Source organism: Callorhinus ursinus, unplaced genomic scaffold (assembly GCF_003265705.2).
Source record: "Callorhinus ursinus isolate GAN/ISIS: 27379988/994484 unplaced genomic scaffold, GSC_fseal_2.0 scaffold82, whole genome shotgun sequence".
Classification (NCBI taxonomy): Eukaryota; Metazoa; Chordata; class Mammalia; order Carnivora; family Otariidae; genus Callorhinus; species Callorhinus ursinus.
In genome coordinates this window covers 309,608-329,337 of record NW_027397144.1, presented here as the reverse complement: position 1 = coordinate 329,337, position 19,730 = coordinate 309,608, and the positions used below count along the sequence as shown (strand labels likewise).

The 19,730-nt window shown below is 41.9% G+C and overlaps 1 protein-coding gene and 2 pseudogenes across 1 annotated transcript in view; all 3 read left to right on the top strand.

Annotated features, from left to right (window-relative positions):
• The first annotated feature begins 6,118 nt into the window (after positions 1-6,118).
• On the top strand, positions 6,119-7,053 carry LOC112816662 (olfactory receptor 7D4-like; annotated as a pseudogene).
• A 4,700-nt stretch (positions 7,054-11,753) lies between these two features.
• On the top strand, positions 11,754-13,395 carry LOC112816474 (zinc finger protein 639-like; annotated as a pseudogene).
• Positions 13,396-14,318: 923 nt separating this feature from the next.
• LOC112816454 (uncharacterized) overlaps positions 14,319-19,730 on the top strand; it is a 16,831-nt gene continuing 11,419 nt past the window's right edge. Inside the window, exon 1 of the mRNA XM_025862949.2 lies at positions 14,319-14,403. Within this exon, the coding sequence (XP_025718734.1) occupies positions 14,319-14,403 (85 nt within the window). The remainder of the gene's footprint in view (positions 14,404-19,730) is intronic.

Genomic DNA, 19,730 nt, shown 5'->3' with positions numbered 1-19,730 from the left:
GAGACATAAAATTTTTTATGAATTTACTTACGTAGCTATTATCATGATTTCCCCTTTTGTTTGTGTTTTGCAACAGCTATATTGAGAGATAATTCACATACCGTATGATTTACTCTTTTAAAACGGTACTGATCCATGTGTTTTAGCATGTCACAGAGTGGTGCAAGCATTACATTTTAGAACACATGCATCACTCTGCAAGCACCCTTGGCTGTCCAACCCTTATTTTCCTCCTCCCTCAACATCTAAGCATCCACAAATCTACTTTCTTTCTCTGTCGATTTGTACTGTATAGTCATTTCATGGAAATGAAATCATATAATATTTTGTCAATAATTTCTTTTCACTTAGTATGCTTTTAAAGGTTCATAGGTTTTGTAGTATACATCATTTTTAAAAAGATTTTATTTATTAGAGAGAGAGCGTGCGTGCTCTCTGCGGGGGAGGGGCAGAGGGAGACGGGGAGAGAGAATCTCAGGCCAACTCCCTGAGCACTGAACTTGGCTTGGAGCTTGATCCCAGGACCCTGAGATCATGACCTGAGCCAAAATCAGGAGTTAGCACCTTAACCAACTGAGCCATCCATGTGCCTCCATCATTTCTTTTTCTTGGCTAATGATATTCCACTGTATATTACATTTTATTTATTGCTGAACATTTGGGTTGTTTCTACTTTGTGGGTATTAGGAGTGTGTATTTTTTTTTTTTTTTAATGTATGCTCTATGCCCAAGGTGGGGCTTGAACTCACGGCCTGTGATACTTTTTTTTTTTTTAAAGATTTTTATTTGTCAGAGAGAGAGGGGACAAGCACGGGGCGTGGTAGGCAGAGGCAGAAGCAGTCTCCCCACTAAGCAGGGAGCCCGATTTGGGACTCCATCCCAGGACCCTAGGATCATCACCTGAGCCAAACACAGACACTTAACCGACTGAGCCACCCAGGCACCTGACTCCATACAGTTTATACAGGGATTTTACTCAGGACAACTTACAGATGGGGGGATCAGTTGGGTGACAATCCAGGTGCTACACAGCTAATCTCTGCAAATTCCGGAACTTACTCCACAAATTTTATAGATCAAGAGGATGCCCCCCCTTTTTTTCCATGGGGGAGCTGTAGTGAAATCAAAGGTTTCATATGCACCCAATTGACAGCTAAACTTTAATTAGATTTTGTGGTGCACTCTGTGTATCACAAAGGGGAGAGACTATGTTATCTTTAACAAATTTACAGAGGACCAAAGCAAGCCTACCCCCATTCTGGCCTTGGCTATATTAGTCTCCAAGGGGGCCAGAAGAGGTAGCCCCAAGAGAGCTCATCACTGGAACATGAGCAAAAAGAAGGGTCAAAGCTGTAGTCGGTATTGTCAGTGATCCTACAGTCCTTCAGTTCTCACTGTGGCTCCCACTTCCTAAGGACAGCCCTTCCCAACTACTGACCCTCATGCATCACAAATAAACTCTCATGGACACTGTACATATTGTTGCAGGTCATGAACCAAATGCTAATGGGGTGGACTGTAGTAAACCCTGTGTTGGGTCACCCACTCCTCCAAAATTAAGGGCTTATTCTCCTGGCTCAGGGAGTACAGCCATCTGACAGCCCTCAGCCTTTAACCCTGTTAGAGAATTGCCCTCAGCTAAAGAAGCTGACCTCACTTACCCACTCAGATCTCTTGCTGTGGGAGCATAACTGCCTGACAGCCATCTGTACCCACCACTGTCTTTGCTCTGAGGATGCTGCTCCCATCCTTGGACCGAACACAGTAGGGTACCAGTGCATGCCCACTGCCATGCTCACACAATGACATTCATGACCACGGTCAATTAACCCTGCCAAAATGGCGTCTCCTCTTTCTGGCATGAAGGACCTCAAGTTCCAGGCAGCTGAGAAACTTCAAATAGGACCTTGGCCATGTCTCTGGAAGTGCTACCGTTGTAGGTGTCAAGACTTCTAAACCTGCTGAGGCCAGAGTTGAGGAGACCTGAAGCAAATACTGTCCAATTGGCTCACTGGGCATGACATTAGGGCTGCTTCTACTAAGAAGCCTTTATTTCTGGACCCACATATCCCATATATTTAAGTTAGAGCACATTATGATTGTCACTGACTTAGAGTGTACATGCATCCTGTGAATTGTGTAGCCAGAATATCTACTGTATGCAAATGTCTGCTCTAAATGTGATCATACTCTTTGAAATTAAACATGTTGCATATTTTCCATTAAACAAAAATTTTAAAACCATACTCCACATTTTTTCTCTGCACGGTTTTACCTATATCCTCATGTTCCCTGACAAACTTTATAGGTGGTTTATATTGGCACCTCCATTTCCTCAATACTCACTTACCAACCCACTCTACCTGGATTATTTATGCCCCTATCCCTCATGTTAGAGGTAAAAAAATGGAGCCCTCTCTAATATCAACAAAGGCCTCCATGTCACCAGCAGTCCTCATTTGGCTAGTCCTTTCAACGGAACCAAAACTATTAACCACCCTGTTTTTCTTCAGAAAGGACCTCTTTGCTTCCATGACACTGTGGACTAAGTGATCTTTGAAATCTCCAAAGATTCTTCAGGAATGAACATTCCATAAAGTTGATTCCTGGTTTTGGTTCTTGTAGGAATTAAATGTTTCTTAGGTGATATTTTCTCATTTTAAGTCAAACCAAAGAAAGAATTTCTTTTTTGAGAATATACCTTCATCTTTGCCCACTGTTCCCTACACAGACATGGTTGAAAATTTGCCATTCTTTCATCTTTGTATCCCATGGGACCTGAATTGTGTGCAGTGAGGAAAGTCAGAAGAACAATTTATTCAATGAGGACTTTAGAGAATTCAGCCACTGAGATGATAATAACATGTCCTGTTTCCCGTTTCCTCTGATGGCAGCCTAAGGGAAAACCCAAATGGGCTCTCCTGGGACAGACTACAGAGAAGAGAAAGCTTCAGTGATAATCATCAGAGAAGGTAGGATCATTGCTGGAGGAATATGGAGGGAAAAGGGTGAAAAAGTGGCACTGGGTTTATCTCTAGGGTAATGAGACAGGTACAGTCCCATATTTAGTCAGCCTACAAAGGTGGTCTCTAATTTGAAGGTGCTTTACTTGCTACCTAAACCAGTCTTCCCCAGCTCTCATTCTGTTTCCCTCTCTCTCTTTCAGAATCTAGAGATGCTCTTTAGTAAGTTATTTTCCACTGAGTCTCCTCTTTATTCTTTCCCATGAATTCTAGGTTCCTGTTCCATTTTCTGTCCCATCACTTATCATTAACTACTCACTGAATATGTGTTATGCATGATGTGTTGTCCTCTTTGTTTCTCAAGTGATTGGACTTTTAAAAAATATATTCCCTAACTGTTTTTGCTGGAAGATTTGTCTTACTGATAGCACTTAATTGTTCTGTATTGTTGTTGTTTTCCTTTAGTGTCCACAATATATCTACAAATAATGCAATCACTTCTGACATTTGGTATTCAGGCTAATTTCCTATCTTACTAATCTCTATAAATATTCAAGAGAATATGTAGTGACTGAGTTGGAGTAGATTGTCTTGATCTGCTCACAAATTTAAGAGAAATAATTTAGTGTATTAATGTGGAATACCTGTTGGCTGCAGTTTTTTTTTAAAGTGATCTCTATGCCAAACATGGGGCTCAAACTCACAACCCAGAGATCAAGAGTTGCACGCTCTACTGACTGAGCCAGCCAGGTGCCCCTTGGTTGCAGTTTTAAACAACTATTCTTTATTGGGTTAAGAAACTGACTGAAGTTTCATGTAGTTAAGAGGCTCATTCCAGGAATCTAACCACAGTAATGACTGTTACATTTTCTCAAATAGTTTTTCCATTGTGATTATGGTTATGATTCCTCTTCATTTCTCTATTTTTGTGATGCATACTTTTAGCAAACATCTTAGCATTAATGAGCTTTCCATTCCTAAAATACTTGTGTCATGTTTTTAGGATTACTCTTCTTAAATAGGTATGACTGCATTGTATTTAACTTTACTATTCCGTGTCTTTTTTTGGTCTACATTTAGTCATATGATGAGCTTGAAGATTCCTTTTTTTGTGTTCAGTGGACGCTTTTGGTCTCAATCTTTATTATACATCTAACATTTCATGTGTTGAATGCCTAGTATGTGCAGGCACCATGTAAATTTTTAGAAAGACAATGGAGAACAAAACAGTCACAACTTCTGACCCACAAATAAACATAAAATCACCAATGTGAGAGGCACATTAAGGAATAATACAGGGTGCTCCACTTGTGCTCTTCACATGCTCTGTCCCTCCTGAACCTCACTGTCTGCTCTCCATCTCACTGGCCTCTCGAATCCCTTCCATTACCAAGCTCACCCAACCATGGGGAAAGTGCAAATTCTGTTTTTGGGACCTGAAATATGTGCTTTTTCCTTATTTCCCTTGATTAACAATTACCCATCCTTCCTCTTGCAGCTCAAGTATACCTATTTCAGAAAAGACTTTTCTATGTACCTCCACAGACTAAATTGGTTCTCAATAATTATTTCTCTTTAATTAATTTCAATCTCTAGACATTAGGAATAACAAGGACCTCCTTTCTATCATGCATAATGTAAACATTTATTTTCATGTTAAATTTGCCTTTTAATTTTTAAAGGATGATTTCCTTTATAGAAGTTTTCGAGTATTTTAAATCAAATCTACCAATCATTTTTTTGCAATGAAAGTGCTGATTTGGGGGCACCTGGGTGGCTCAGTCTTTAAGTGTCTGCCTTCAGCTCAGGTCATGATCCTGGGGTCCTGGGATCGAGCCCCGCATCAGGCTCCCTGCTCAGCGGGAAGCCTGCTTCTCCCTCTCCCACTCCCCCTGCTTGTGTTCCTTCTCTCACTGTCTCTCTCTCTGTCAAATAAATAACATTTTAAAAAAAGATCTTAAAAAAAAGTGCTGATTTTTAATACAACAGAAAGCTGCTCCAGGGCACACAGGAGCACACACTCCCACACAAACTTTGTATTTTACTTTAATGGTTGTGTGCTTCTGTTTCACCCTATCATCTATGTAGTCCACCTGTTCTTCTCTCTTCTTAGAAGAACCACCTGGCAGGTGGTATCTGAAAGAGGGAGGTATAGAGTATTCATTAATGAGAAGTGCTGGAAGGTGGTCAAAAGAGTTACCAGACCTATTGTGTTTATAATGATCAGAATTCCACCTTTGATGGCTGCCTCAGTTTAATATTGATAAGTGATAGCCATACAAGATAGATTTATTGTGGTGGTAAGGACAGAAACTCACATTTTTAAGTGTCCACAGAATGTCACAAGAACCACAGTAGAAACATTACATGCATCATCTCATTTAATTCACTAACCAGGCTTACACTGTAGGAAATACTTACCACTCCCATTGTAGAGGTGTACTATCTGCAGCTACAAGAGATTAACTAACTTTCTCAGGGTCACACAGAGGGTAAGTTGGTAGACCAAATTTCTGTTCTAGAAAGACTGACTCAAGATCCCATATTCTAAATCACAGCTCTACACTGAATTTTGGGATATTTGTCTACCAAAGGGATCAAGAAATAAAAATAGCTATCATTTATTGACATCCTACTGTGTACATGAGCATTCTGAATCCCCACAAAGAAGTTAATAGCAGTAGCCACATATTTAGAATGAAAAATAATAAGACAATAGCTAACTGTCTCATTGAAAGGAAGGATCACCTCATCGAATTAAGGCTATTTGAGTTGAGAATCCACATTGTATAACTAGTATAGAGATATTTGAATAATGGAGATTATCAAAGAAAGACATTTGATGTCTTCACTTATTTTGGATGATCATATAGAAGAAATTGGTTTATGTCCATGGCCTCAAATAGAATTAGACCTGTGAGTAGGAAATTAAAAAATAGGTATCTGCTAAATTTTTAAAAGGATACCTAAGTACATTTAGATTGAAAATGAGATACCATTTGGCTGAGTGAATGAAATCATTGCCTTTGGAAGGACTAATGGAGGGTGAAAGATGTCCACCTAACGGTGGTATTATAAAGGTGATGACTGGCTGATGTGACAGTGGCTATTCACTGAATATTGCTTTCAACTCCTCTAGCAGGTACATCAGCTACATGGAAGCAGGAAACGATACCAGAGTATCAGAATTCTTCCTCCAGGGCCTCTCATATGATCCAGAACTGCAGCCCCTCCTCTTTGGGTTGTTCCTGTCCATGTGTCTGGTCACTGTGTGGGGAAACCTCCTCATCATCCTGGCTGTCAGCTCTGACTCCCATCTCCACACCCCCATGTACTTCTTCCTCTCCAACCTGTCCTCTGTTGACATCTGTTTCATCTCTACCACCAACCCATAGATGCTGGTAAACATCCAGGCACACAGCAAGGACATCTCCTACACTGGATGCCTCATTCAGGTGTATTTTTTTTATGATTTTTGCTGGAATGGATGGTTTCCTCCTGACTGTGATGGCCTACGGACCAGTTTGTGGCTATCTGCCACCCCCTGCACTACACCATCATCATGAACCCGCGACTCTGTGGCCTGCTGGTTCTGGTGTGTTGGTTCATCATTTTCTGTGTCTCCCTGATTCACGTCCTACTGATGAACCAGCTGACCTTCTGTCCAGGCACAGAAATTCCACATTTCTTCTGTGAAGTGGTTCAGATTCTCAAGGTGGCCTGCTCGGACACCCTCATCAATAACATCTTCTTATATGTGTCCACTGCCATACTGGGTGTGTTTCCTCTCTTTGGGATCCTCTTTTCATACTCTCTGATTGTCTCCTCTTTAATGAGAATATCCTCTGCAGCAGGAAAATATAAAGCATTTTCAACCTGTGGGTCTCACAGCTCTGTGGTCTCCTTGTACTATGGGACAAGCCTGGGGCTCTATTTCAGTCCCTCTGAGACTCATTCTTCCCAGAGCTCACTTGGCTCAGTGATGTACACTGTGGTCACCCCCATGCTGAATCCCTTCATCTATAGCCTGAGGAATAAGGATGTGAAGGGGGCCCTGGGAAGACTCCACAGTAGAGCCCTTTGTCTGTGATGGGTCACTGGCCTCAGAACCAAGGGGACACTGTGGGCTCCAAAGGCAAATATTGTGCATGTAAATCTTCTGGGTTTTTTTCCTCCCCTAATAGACAGGCCTCACTGCTATTCCCAAAGTACCCATGGGTTTGCTTTTGTTAGGTTTTGTTTTTGTGTTAGTTTCTCCTTAACAACCTCCTCAATAATTCTTCTTCTCTTTTTTCTTCCCTATTTACAGCCCATAACATTCTTTGGTCAGCTTTCCTACAGCCATTCCTGAGATTTTCAATATTATATGTGAAGTACTTATATCAAGTACCAGCATGGTTTCCTCCCAAAATTGTCCTCTGGAATGCTGCTATCCTTCACTTTAAGTTGGTTTTACGTTTGTTTTTCCCTGGAAGAAACGGAATGGAAATCATACAACAGTCATAACCAAAGTGCTTGCCATATCAACAAGACTGTACTTATTGCTCTACATCTGTAAATTTGTGTATCTTGTCATTTCCTTAAGATATTTTCTCCCTTTTTAAAAAAGATTGAGACTGGGATGTGGAAGCCTGACCCTGAGCTCACACTCCTAGGTTTGCTACCATAGTGTTCCTGAAAACACTGGTGTCATTTTCAGCTTCAACAGTGGGATGTTGATTTGAAATCTCGTTGAGGGTTTTTTTCTTTTTTTAAGATTATGTTTATTCATTTGTCAGAGAGAGCGAGAGCGCACGAGTAGGGGGCAGCAGGAAGAGGCAGAGGGAGAAGCAGGTTCCCCGCTGAGCAAGGAGCCCGATGTGGGACTCGGTCCTTGGACCCTGGGATCATGACCCGAGCTGAAAGCAGACACTTAACTGACTAAGCCAGCCAGGTGCCCCTCATTTGTTCAGGTTTATAGGTAATATATTGCGTTGCATATCATTGAGATATTGCCTATTTGTCTTCTTTCCTCTTCCTTCTTTCCTTCTTGTCCTCTGCCTATTCTTTGTTCTACTGGACCTTTATTTCCCATTATTGTGGTTTTAAGCTACATCCTCGAGATCCTAATACACGATTCCATTAAGTTTCAAGCAATGTTGAATTTTTGTCTATGTGTACAAATTGAGGAGGGGACCAAAGAAGTAAATATGATTGCAATACAGAATTGTGAGCATAATAATGTTGATGTGTAATAGAACCTGTTGAAAAGAAAGGTAAAAGTTTTCAACTCAAGTAATTCCAGAGAAAATATTTACTTAATGAAATTACTGAGGTATAATTTGCATACCATGAAATTCACCCATTCAATTTTTGTAAACTTATAGAATTATGTGACCATTACCACAATGCAATTTTAGAACATTTCTATCACTCCAAAAGTTCCCTTGCCTCCAGTTGCAGTTAATGTCCACTCCCACCTCAGTCCTAGGCAACACCTTATCTGCTTCCTGTCTCTATAAATTGGCTTTTTCTAGATATTTTATGTAAATGTAATCATACAATATGTGGTCTTTTGATTCTGGCTTCTTTCACTTAGCATAATGATTTTTGAGGGTTATCTATGTGGAAAACTCATATCAGTATTTTGTTTCTTATAATTGCAGAATAATACTCAAACGTATAAATATACCTTTATTTGTTTATTCGTTTATCAGCTGGTAGACACTTGGATATTCCAGTTTGGGATTATTATGAATAATTCTGTTATGAACTTTTGCATGTGCGTCTCTGTGTTGACATGTGTTTTCATTTCTTTGGGGTAGATAACTCATGGTGTAATTACTGAGTCACATGGTAAATTGATTTTTCATTTTTAAAAATCTGCTAAACTTTTTTCAAAGTGGATCCACTATTTTACATTCCCACGAGCAATGAATGATGGTTCCACATTTTCCATATCACCAGCACTTGGAATTCAGCAAAAACTTCTAATGGGACAATGCACTTGAGCACTGAGTGGCAAATAATCAGTAGAAATTTAACTGAAGAATGGTTTGGGTAGGAAGTAGAGAGGCGAGTTGGAACTAGAGGAGAAAGGAACCGCATATACATAAACATGGAAAATTCAAGACAAAGGCATTTCAGGAGGCTATATGGAATGGATGAATGAGTTATTAGAAATAAGCCTAGATAGGCAGATGGAGGACAGGCTATTAGGAATCTAAAGTGAGGGACGCCTGGGTGGTTCAGTCGGTTAAGCATCCGACTCTTAACTTTGGCTCAGGTCATGATCCCAGGGTTGTGAGATTGAGTCCTGCATTGGCTCTGCACGGGGAATGAAGCCTGCCTGAGAGTCTTTCTCTCCCTCTGCCCTTCCCCTCTCCTCCCCGCTCTGCTCTTAAAAAAAGAGAGAGAGAGAGAGAGAATCAAATTTGACATATTAAGGATTTTGAAAGCAATGGAGCACTAGAGCCATATTGTAATCACAGGTGTAGTATGAAGACTTTAGGATTGCTCTGAGTGGGAGAAATTGGAGGCAGAGGGAACAATTAGGAGACTGTTGAGGTAGTCGAGGGGAAAAGATAATGGGGACTCGGTCCTTGGACCCTGGGATCATGGGTGGCAATAACATGGGAAGATTTTGGAAGAGAGGCGTATTAATTTCCTATTGACCTAGCCAGTGGCAATAAGATGGGAAGGTTTTGGAAGAGAGGTGTATTAATTTCCCATCGAAACTGTAACATACTGACATAAGTCTAGCGGCTTAAAATGACACAAATTTATTATTTTAGATTTCTGGAAGTCAGAAGTCTAAAATGCATCAGCAGGGCTGATTTCTTTCTGGAGGTGCTTGAGGAAGTCTGTTTACTTGTCTTTTCCAAATTCTAGAGATCCCCTCCATTTGTGGGAGTTTTGGAATTCAGGTATAAGACTACAAAGCCCCAGTAGGGCCCAAGAACAAGGAGGGACATTTTGAGAAGGCAAACCTATGCCCAGGTGGTCGGCTTGCTGACCACGGTCCCAGCCACACACCTGAAAACAGCCATATCCTCATGTGAACTTGGCTATAGCCCCATTTGGCCTTGGCACCAGCACCATCCCTCAGTCCCCAGAAGGAGACACATCCACCCATGCCTCTCAGGTAACAGGCTGCTGACCTCACTCTAAGATGCAGATCTTGAAGCAGCCCACAACCCAGCTCCAAACCCTCTGAGCCATGATGTAGGAATTATGAGGGGAAGACTCATCCAACAGTGCCGCCTGAGGCAGGCCTACAGAACTCAGTCATGGATGTGGACCCTAAGGCAGTCCTATGACATGGCTCCAGCCCCTCTCAGCTGTGTTGTGGGGCCATTCATGCATGCCTAGTGAGAGAGCCATACTTTTCCACACAACTGGGAAGATAGCCCTGCCACCTGTGGATCCTGAAGAGAACCTTTGTCCCAGGCCCAGCCCTACTGACCAAGGTCCTGGAGGCAGTCCTGTCTACCCAGGGACCAGACAAGGTCCACTTCCCTACTGATAGGATTTTCAACCAGATTGTAGTACAGATCCAGGAGCAGCTGTATTACATGGCTTCAACCCAACTCAACTATGATCCCAGAAGCAAAACCACCAGGCCTGAAACCCAGCAGGAGAAGGTCTTTATCTAGTGAAAGCAGCTTCTAAAGACTGAAAGAAGTGTTTGCTCCTTCAAATGCACAGACCCTAATACCAATACCACTTGTCTGCATACTCTACCAGCTGACCTGTGAAGGATGCCAAGCTGAATATCTACCGCTGTTACATGCAACAAATATTACCTGCCATTATATATTTACCATGAAATATTAAAACATATAAAGCTACCATAATCAAGAGTGAGATATGTTTATATATAAATACATTACTAGTACACAAGAGTTCTAGAAACTGATACAGGTATTTTTTTTTCTTTTTTTTATTGTTATGTTAATCACCATATATTACATCATTAGTTTTTGGTGCAGTGTTCCATGATTCATTGTTTGTTCATAACACCCAGTGCTCCATGCAGAACGTGCCCTCCTCAATACCCATCATCAGGATAACCCCTCCCCCTCCCCCCAGTGATACAGGTATTTTTAAGAACTGTTTTTTAAATAAGGGTGGAATTCCAATTCAGTATGCCAATTAACTTATCAGTAAGTGGTACTAAAACAATTAGCCATATTTTCTGGAGGAAAAAATGTGACTGGATCCACTACCACACACTACATGTCAAAATACATTCCATGCAAATTAGAGATTTAAATGTCTTTAAATATATTTAAGAAGAAAATGATAAAATCTGAATAAAATATGTAATTTAAAGAGACTTAAAATTAAGGCAGGGAATGCAGATAGTCTTTTAAAAAACAGACTTCTTTGGGGGCGCTTGGGTGGCTCAGTCAGTTAAGGGTCCAACTCTTGGTCCACGACTCAGGTCGTGATACTGGCGTCATGGAATCATGCCCTGTATCGGGCTCTTTGCTGGGCAGGAAGTCTGCTTGAGATTCTCTCCCTCTGCCCCTCCCCATGCTCTCACTCTCTCCCATAAATAAATAAAATCTTTAAAAAAAACTAGACTTCTTCACCTATATAACACTTAAACCTTTGTACAGGGGGCCTAGGGGGCAGGGCGTGAGGCATGCAGGAGGGAGAGGGGCTAGGCTGTGGCAGTGCCCAGGAGCATGAGGGCCACAGTACTGCAGTCCTGGGGTCCTGGCATTTTTTATCCATCTGTGAAAGCTTCCTTGTAATTCATTTCTTCTCACTACAGTATTAAGAATTATACAAAATTGAAAAGATATGAATGAATATCCTAAAACAAGAATAAGTAACATTAAACTCTTCTTGTTACTCAGATTTCTCTGGAACAAGCAGAATTGCAGATGGATTCAATGGAATTTTCTCTGATCAGTTATAGTATATGTTCTATAAGAAAACCAGACTAAAATATTTTGACAACAAAGAGGATGACTCTGATACAGAGACATCAAATGATTTGCCAAAATTTGCCGATGGAATCAAGGTCAGAAATAGAAATCAAACTACCTGGTTCCCAGTTCTGTACTGAGAATTCTAGACCACACTGCCTTTTGTGAAAAAACATCTGCTGATACTGAAATCTGTGATGAAGAATGTGACTCACCTGAATCGGTCAACAAACTCAAGAGGAGAGTCCTAGAGAAGTTCACACTGCTGAAGATGTTCCAATTGTTGCAGAAGTGCATGCAATTTCTGAAGAGTATGATTTGGAGACAGAAAACAATTCCTCTGAGAGTCTCCAAGACCAAACTGATGAGGAGCCACCAGCTGAAGTTTGTAAAATTCTTGACAGGAGCCAAGCTTTGAATGTGCCTGCCCAGCAGAAGCGGCCTTTACTGAGAGCTAATAGCAATGACTTCTGTAAATGTGAACTTTGTGAGTTCAACAGCAAATATTTTTCTGCTATAAAGCAGCATATGATGCTGAAGCACAAAGGTACTGATTCAAATGTGTGTTGAATTTGCAAGGAAAGTTTCTCTACCAACATGCTTCTGATTGAACACACCAAACTGCATGAAGAGAATCCCTGCATTTGTAAATACTGTGATTACAGAACAGTGATTTTTGAGAACCTCAGCCAGCACTTTGCAGACACCTTTATTGCTGTGAGCAGTGCAATGCACAGTTATCTTCAAGCAGTGAACGCTACCTACATTTCCAGGAGCACAGCTGTGATGGATAGGACTAGTGTCTGTTTTGTAAACATGAAACCAATGATCCAGAAGACTTGCAAAGCCATACGGTAAATGAACATGCGTGTAAATTAACTAAGTGCTAAGTATAACAATGGAGAACATGGACAGTACAGCCTCTTAAGCAAAACTGCCTTTTTTGGAAAAAGATTTTATTTATTTATTTAGAGAGAGGGCACATGGGGGGGAGGGGCAGAGGGAGAAGGAGGGAGAGAATCTCAAGCTGACTCCCCACTGGGTGCGGAGACCGACACAGGCTCAATCTCATGACCCTGAGATCATGACCTGAGCCCAAATCAAGAGTTGGACATTTAACTGACTAAGCCATGCAGGCACCCGCAAAATTCCCTTTGACAAATGTAAAAACTTCTTTGTATGTCAAGTATGTGGTTTTCAGAGTAGACTTAATATGAATGTTAACAGGCATGTTGCTATTGAACATACTAAAATTTTTCCTCATGCTTGTGATGACTGTGAAAACAGCTTTTCAAGTATGCTAGAATATTGCAAACATATAAATTCACATTTATCTGAAGGGATTTATTTATGTCAATACTATTAACATTCAACAGGACAAACTGAAGATCTTAAAAGTTCATCTACATTTCAAGCATTCAGCTGACTTACCTTATAAACATAGTGACTGCTTGATGAGGTTTGGAAATGAGAGGGAATTATTAAGTCACCTTCCAGTCCATGAGACAACTTAATTATTTTCTTCCACTTCCATAATGTTGATGTAAACTAATAAATTTGACATTTTTGGCGATGTTAAAACAACAATTAAATGTTTGTACAATTAAAGATGAAACATTAACATTGTAACAGAGATTATCAATTCAATCGATGCATAAATCACATTCGATGATGCGCATGAACAAGACGTTTCTCTTTTTATTGATGAACAACTGACATACAGTATTTGGTTAGTTTCAGGGGTACACAGTGATTTGGCATATATACACGTCATGAAATGGTGACCACAGTAAGACTAGTTAACAGCTGTCACCATACAAAGAATGGTGAAATGTTACATTGACTATATTCCATATGTGGGTACATTACATCCCCTGTCTTAATTATTTTATAACTGGAAGACTGTACTTCTTAATCCGCTTCACATATTTCGTCCATTGCCCTCCCACTCCCCTCCCCTAAGTCTTGAATAGATGGGATACCCAATCGTGTTTTAAAAGATCTTTATTTACTGCAAAAAGGCCACCCAATAACACCCAAGATAAAGGCCTAAAAACGGGATTCTAAAAACTGGATTCTCGGGCTTATCGATATGGGACAACGACTGTAAAGGCTCTCTAGGACGTGCAAGGAGGGAGGCAGGAAACCTTTCACTGAGCAGGCTGTGGGGTTTGTCCAAGGGGTCCTCCCGCCGCCCAAACTGTAGATGGGCTTCGCCCCACGCCACCCCGGGCCGCCCCCGCGCACGGGTCCCGCTCTCCGCGGGTAGTCGCGCCCACATACCAGGTTCCAGCCCCAGCCGTGTCCTCCGGGCCGCAAACCAAGTGCCCAGCCCAGCCTGCCACCCCCGAGCCGATGCGGGAGGGAACCACAGCGGGGCGGTCTGAAGTGCAAGCCCCGCCCCTCGAGCCCCGGCAGGAAACGGAAGTGGCGTCACATGCCCTCCGGGGTCTCTTCCACTGCCGTCTCTGTGCCGCCTTCGGCGCGTGGGGCGGGTAGTGGTCGTCCGTGGGCCGGCTGGGGTGAGTGCGGCGTGAAGGGGAGAGAGAGAGAGAGGAGGGAATCCAGGGACGGGTTTAGTCAGGGTCGCCGATGGGCCTGCCGAGGGGCCGGGCCGCTCGGTTCGCATCCGCCTAGATCGCCCGAGAGGTCGCTGGGGCCGGCGGTTCCCGGCCGGAGCCGCTATGGACCTGCTGTCAGGGCGCTTCCGTGGGCTCTTTGTGTCCGCTGGGCAAGCAACCTTTGTGACCTTTCTCCAGAAGGAAAAGAATTTCAGCTGTTGGGAGTGACCCAGACTCCGCCCCGCGTCCTCGCTTCTTCGGGGACCTGACTGGTGAGCTTTGGGCAAGTTGGTTCACAAGGGCCTGTGTTTCCTTTCCGTGTGGAAGGGAATGTTTCGTCTGAGAATGTGGCTTTGTCTCGCTGATCTTTGTTTTGGACACACTGTATCTTAGTAGGAAGCTGTTGTGCTTTCTCGGATGTCTGTAGTGTGCATATTTCAGCAGCTAGTTAGACACACGTACACCGCAAGGCTCTGTACTAAAGGGAAAGCTTTCACCTGCCTTAACATCCTTCCCTCCTGGACCCGTCCATCCCCACCAAGTTTCAAACCAGGGGACTCTTGGAGAAAAGAATGGAGGCTTTATTACCCCACTTTTAGAATAATCGAATTTCACAATTACAGGACGTTTGGATTAAGTGTATTTTCCCGGCATTTTTGTTTCGTAAGATCTTAAACCTAAAGGAAATGTAAATACTACTGCTATGAATGTGCGTCGAAGTAAATTCACCCATTTTCGCATTTTGCATGGTTGCTCTCGCTGGATAGAGAAATGTATTTTTTAGTGGACTGTTTGAGAGTAAAAAGGAAATAAATTGCAGGCATGATACTTGACCTTTAAATACTTGGAAATGTATCTCCTAAAGATAAGGACCATTTTGCTACTAAAACGATAATACATTGATTTCACCCAAGAAAATTAAATACGTTATCTAATAGCTGCTCTGTAAAAACTAAAATCCTATGCATTGTTTCAAAATATGTTTTTGAATGTTTTCGGATGTAGGACTTGGTTAAGGTTTATATATGACAATATATATGTTTATGTCTCTTAGTTTCTTTTAAGCTAAAGCAGAGCTGTTGTTTCTTCATAATACTGACTTGAAAGAGTCATGCTGTTTGAGAAACTTATACTTTTGATATTTGTGATTTTATTTCCATGATGTGTTTAAATGTTTTCTTTATCTTGTAATTTTGTAATATGGTAATTGGGTCCGGTACAGAGGCTGGTAGACTTTTGTCAGAAAAGGTCAAGGTAGTAATGTAGCTGGGGCTCAGGGATGCAAGATCACTTGTCTCTGGGGTTCTAAAACAGACCAGGTTCGGCCACTGGTCACTGGCAAAATCAAAGGCAGAGAAACGAGTGGTGGTGAAACGAGATAGAAATGTATGTCAGTGAGACCAGTCCCCGGAAGAGAGCGAACTAGTATCTCAAAGATGGTTGCCGAAGTTCGGCCAGTTTTTTATAAGGAACATGTGGGACAGAGGTCAGTGCGTACTTGAAGGTGAGCAAAGATCAGATCAGTCATTGCCTTGGAATCAATCACACGGGGTCTTGCTGGCCCAGGGTAGTCCTTAAAACTTGAGCAGGAAGTTTCAGTTCCCATCAGAGATGCTTTACCCTTTTGGGCTTCTGTCTGAGTTAAGAGATGAGCTGGAAAGAAGACCTTAATCAATTAGACTACATTATGATTTGTTGGCCATAAGGCCTGGAATTACTCAGCTCTGCTTTTGTAGTGCACAAGCAACCATAGACCTTAGTGAATAAATAGATATGGCTTTGTTCCAATAAAATTTGATTTACAAAAACAGCGCTGTGATTTATAGCTTGCCAGCTTCAGGTCCAGAGACTTCAAAAGATCTTTCACATACTATCTTGTGGGTGATATGCACTCCATATTATGCTGCATAAAGGAGTTATAAATGTACATCAAGTCATTTTATCTCCCTCACAGGCTATAGTAATTATTGCTCAAATTTAGTTACAATCTCACAAAAACCAGTTACCTAAAGACTAAATTGTAATGTTATCCTGTAATGACTTGCATGTTAATGAAAACGGGAAGGATATAGATGCACCTAATCTTTTGAAGCATTAAACTTTGCATTTTCCCCTGCAGTGTTGGTATTGTTTCTGGTTTATTTTGTCCAGTGGTGGGGAATTCCAGGATCCTCCTTTTAGCTTTTCCCACCATAATGGTCCTTACCCTGTGGGTCAGACATAAGGAAATTCTGCCAGTTGCCAAAAAATCCAATTATATACTTAGGTTTGGGGGAAGGAAATAAATATAGGGTGAGTGCTTGCTGCAGCTGGTCCAATCTGAGTTCACTGAAGTTAAGACTTTTAAAAAAAATCACCTGACTACCATAAGCCTCCACTTTGGTGGTGTGCCACAATGGTATTTTGGATCCTCAGGAATTGGTGTCCTCTTAGAGACTGTCTATTTCCTTTTACCCCATGCATAGTCACTTGTAAATGACTGTACATCCCTTTATGAAGAGTCTGTAGGAAGGTTTATAGTATGAATAGTGGTGATGGTATGAAGGAATTCTTAGTTTGTGATATGGCCTATGTCTGGAAGTTGGTTAGGAGGCTGTGACTTTCCACTGTGGTCAGTCAAATCAGAGTTTTGGTTACTGTACTTGAAACTACTTGTTACAGACATCAAATAAAATTCTAGTACATAGGTTGGCAAACTGGACCCTGGGCCAAATCTGGCTCTCCACCTGTTTTTGTAAATAAAGTTTTAGACAAACCTAACCATATTCATTGGTTTACATATTTTCTGTGGCTTCTTTGAAACCACAGTGACAGACTTGAGTATATATAGCACAGAGACTATTTGGCCTGCTCTGCCTAAAAAGTACTGTATGGATTGTTAGCGCAGGTTTGTTGACCTCTGCTGTAATAGGCTGTATATATATTTCATTGCAAGGGACCAATTAGGCTGGGATCAGTTAGCCACCATGAGAGATTTCTGCAGGCCAGAGCACTCGGATTCCTGTTTCATTCCCACTGCTCTTGGTGGTTCATGTGCCCACTTTGTCTTTGGCAGTTAAGTGCCGCCTCCTTGATTTCTGCTACTCTGGCTTCTCATCATCCCCAATGAAATCAGGGAGTTCATCTCAGTGATGGTATAGCCCCTACAGTCATACCTCACCTGTCATGGAGAATAACCACAGAGGCTTCTAGGATGGAGGCTGTCCACTTACGGTTTCTCCGTACCTTTGTGGAGAATCTTCTGTTCCCTCAACGTAGAATGGGGAATGGGGCTGTATATCACACAGGATAAATCCAGTGCTACACTGCTATCTCCCTAGGATTTGCTCCTTCACATTTTGTTGTGGAAGTTCTGGCATGTGAACTCATTACTGTAGGTCACCATTGAGTCTCTGGGATCAGCCAAGCAAGTAAGCTGTTAGAGCTTTCCCTGGGTCCATCAGATAGTATATATTAAACCCAGACTGTCTAATAAGTGCCCCCATGTCAATGAATTTGGCCCAGTTTACTGTTATATTCCAACCTTATGGGTCTGGCATGCTTACAGTTTATTCCCCCACAGGGTACTCAAGTTTCTTCTATATATTATCTAGTTGGAACTATTTTGTTGTACAGGCTGTTTTATCTTGCACTGTGTTGTATCCCTGTTCCCCATGACTGTGAATTCGTTGTCACTAGGGGCAGTAGCAGGTGGTTTGGGTGAATCTTGAAGAGAAGGAGCATTTCCTTCTAAGACTTCTGCCCCAGGTGAGATTTCCTCAGTATCTTTAAGCAGAGGAAGGCTCATTGCAGAAACCAAAGGGCAGGAGACTTCTGATGAGGGAGAGTTAGTATCTTGTGGATTCAAGATTGTACGTTTCATCTTTGTCTGACTCAGTGGCCCCATTCGTTTTCAAGTTCTCATTCTTCCCGTATCAGTGCCGTAATTTTCACACGAACAACTAGTTGATGTAGACACTCTAATTGTGGTTGTAATTTTACCTGTGCAATTAAATTTCGTGTTTGATTTTCAACAGTGTCAGTCCTGTGGCCCCAAGAAATGTCCTTTTTAAGAGCTGTCTTGAGGCTTTGTGGTTATCAGACCTTGGTTTGAGCTTGTCTTAGTAAATCTGAGCAGGCCATTTTCTGTGCAGCTCTAGTCATAAGAATCTATGTCTCGGGGCGACTGGGTGGCTCAGTCGTTAAGCATCTGCTTTTGGCTCAGGTCATGGTTCCAGGGTCCTGGGATCGAGCCCCACATCGGCCTCCCTGCTCGGCAGGAAGCCTGCTTCTCTCTCTCCCACTCCCCCTGCTTGTGTTCCCTCTCTCACTGTGTCTCTCTCTGTTAAATACATAAAATCTTAAAAAAAAAAAAAAAAGAATCTCTCTCACCACAGCCTTTGTAGTCATCATTACTGAGGTAACAGCATTCACTTGGATTCCCAAGGCAAGTGCTTCTGTGTACATCTTTAGAGTGAGCCATAGGTCAGAACTTGATTTTCATAATGCAGCTGAGTGTCTTTCAAGGAGCTCAGCATCTTGCTCCAGACCAAAGACTTGATGAAATCAACCCCCAGATCTCATCTTGACAGGTGTATCTCCTGCAGTCACTGTCTCTTTCAATTCTGTATAAGTCTGGGTCTAATCAGAAGACAAAAATCACTCCTTGATTTCTTGATATACATGGGAAGAGTAACATAAAGATGTAAAGAGCACTCTATTAGATCCTAGAGTTGAACAGTAATAAGGAAGGTCAGATTTATAGGGATGTCTTCTCTGCAAGACTGGGTCATATCTTATTTGCAAGGTATCATTGCAGTCCACTGACTGTAAAGAAGTTGGCCGGGTGTCCTGTGGCAGAGGTAGTCAGCAAGCATTGGACAAGCATTTGAAAATCTCTGGGTTGCAGCCAAGCCCTGTTTGGTGGGCAGATACATCAGGTGTCCATGGGAAATAAGCATTCAGTTTGCAGACACTCCTGGCTGGTGGGTGAGTGCCCAGAAGACTGAGATCCCCACGCACTTATACTCTGAAGAGCTCTCCGCAAGAGAGTGGATCCTTACGTCAGACAACATTGTCATATAGAGCATTACTAGAGACAGAGCAGTTTACAATAGAAGATTCAATATCTCCAAAATGATACAATTTCAAAGTTTGTATGTACCCCCACAGTATTGTTGCACAAAATATAAACCAATGCTTGACAGAAATACAAGAAGAAATGGACATTTCTGCACTTCCTCGGGAGGTTTTTTTTTTTTTTTTTTTTAAAGATTTTCTTTATTTATTGACAGAGATATAGTGAGAGA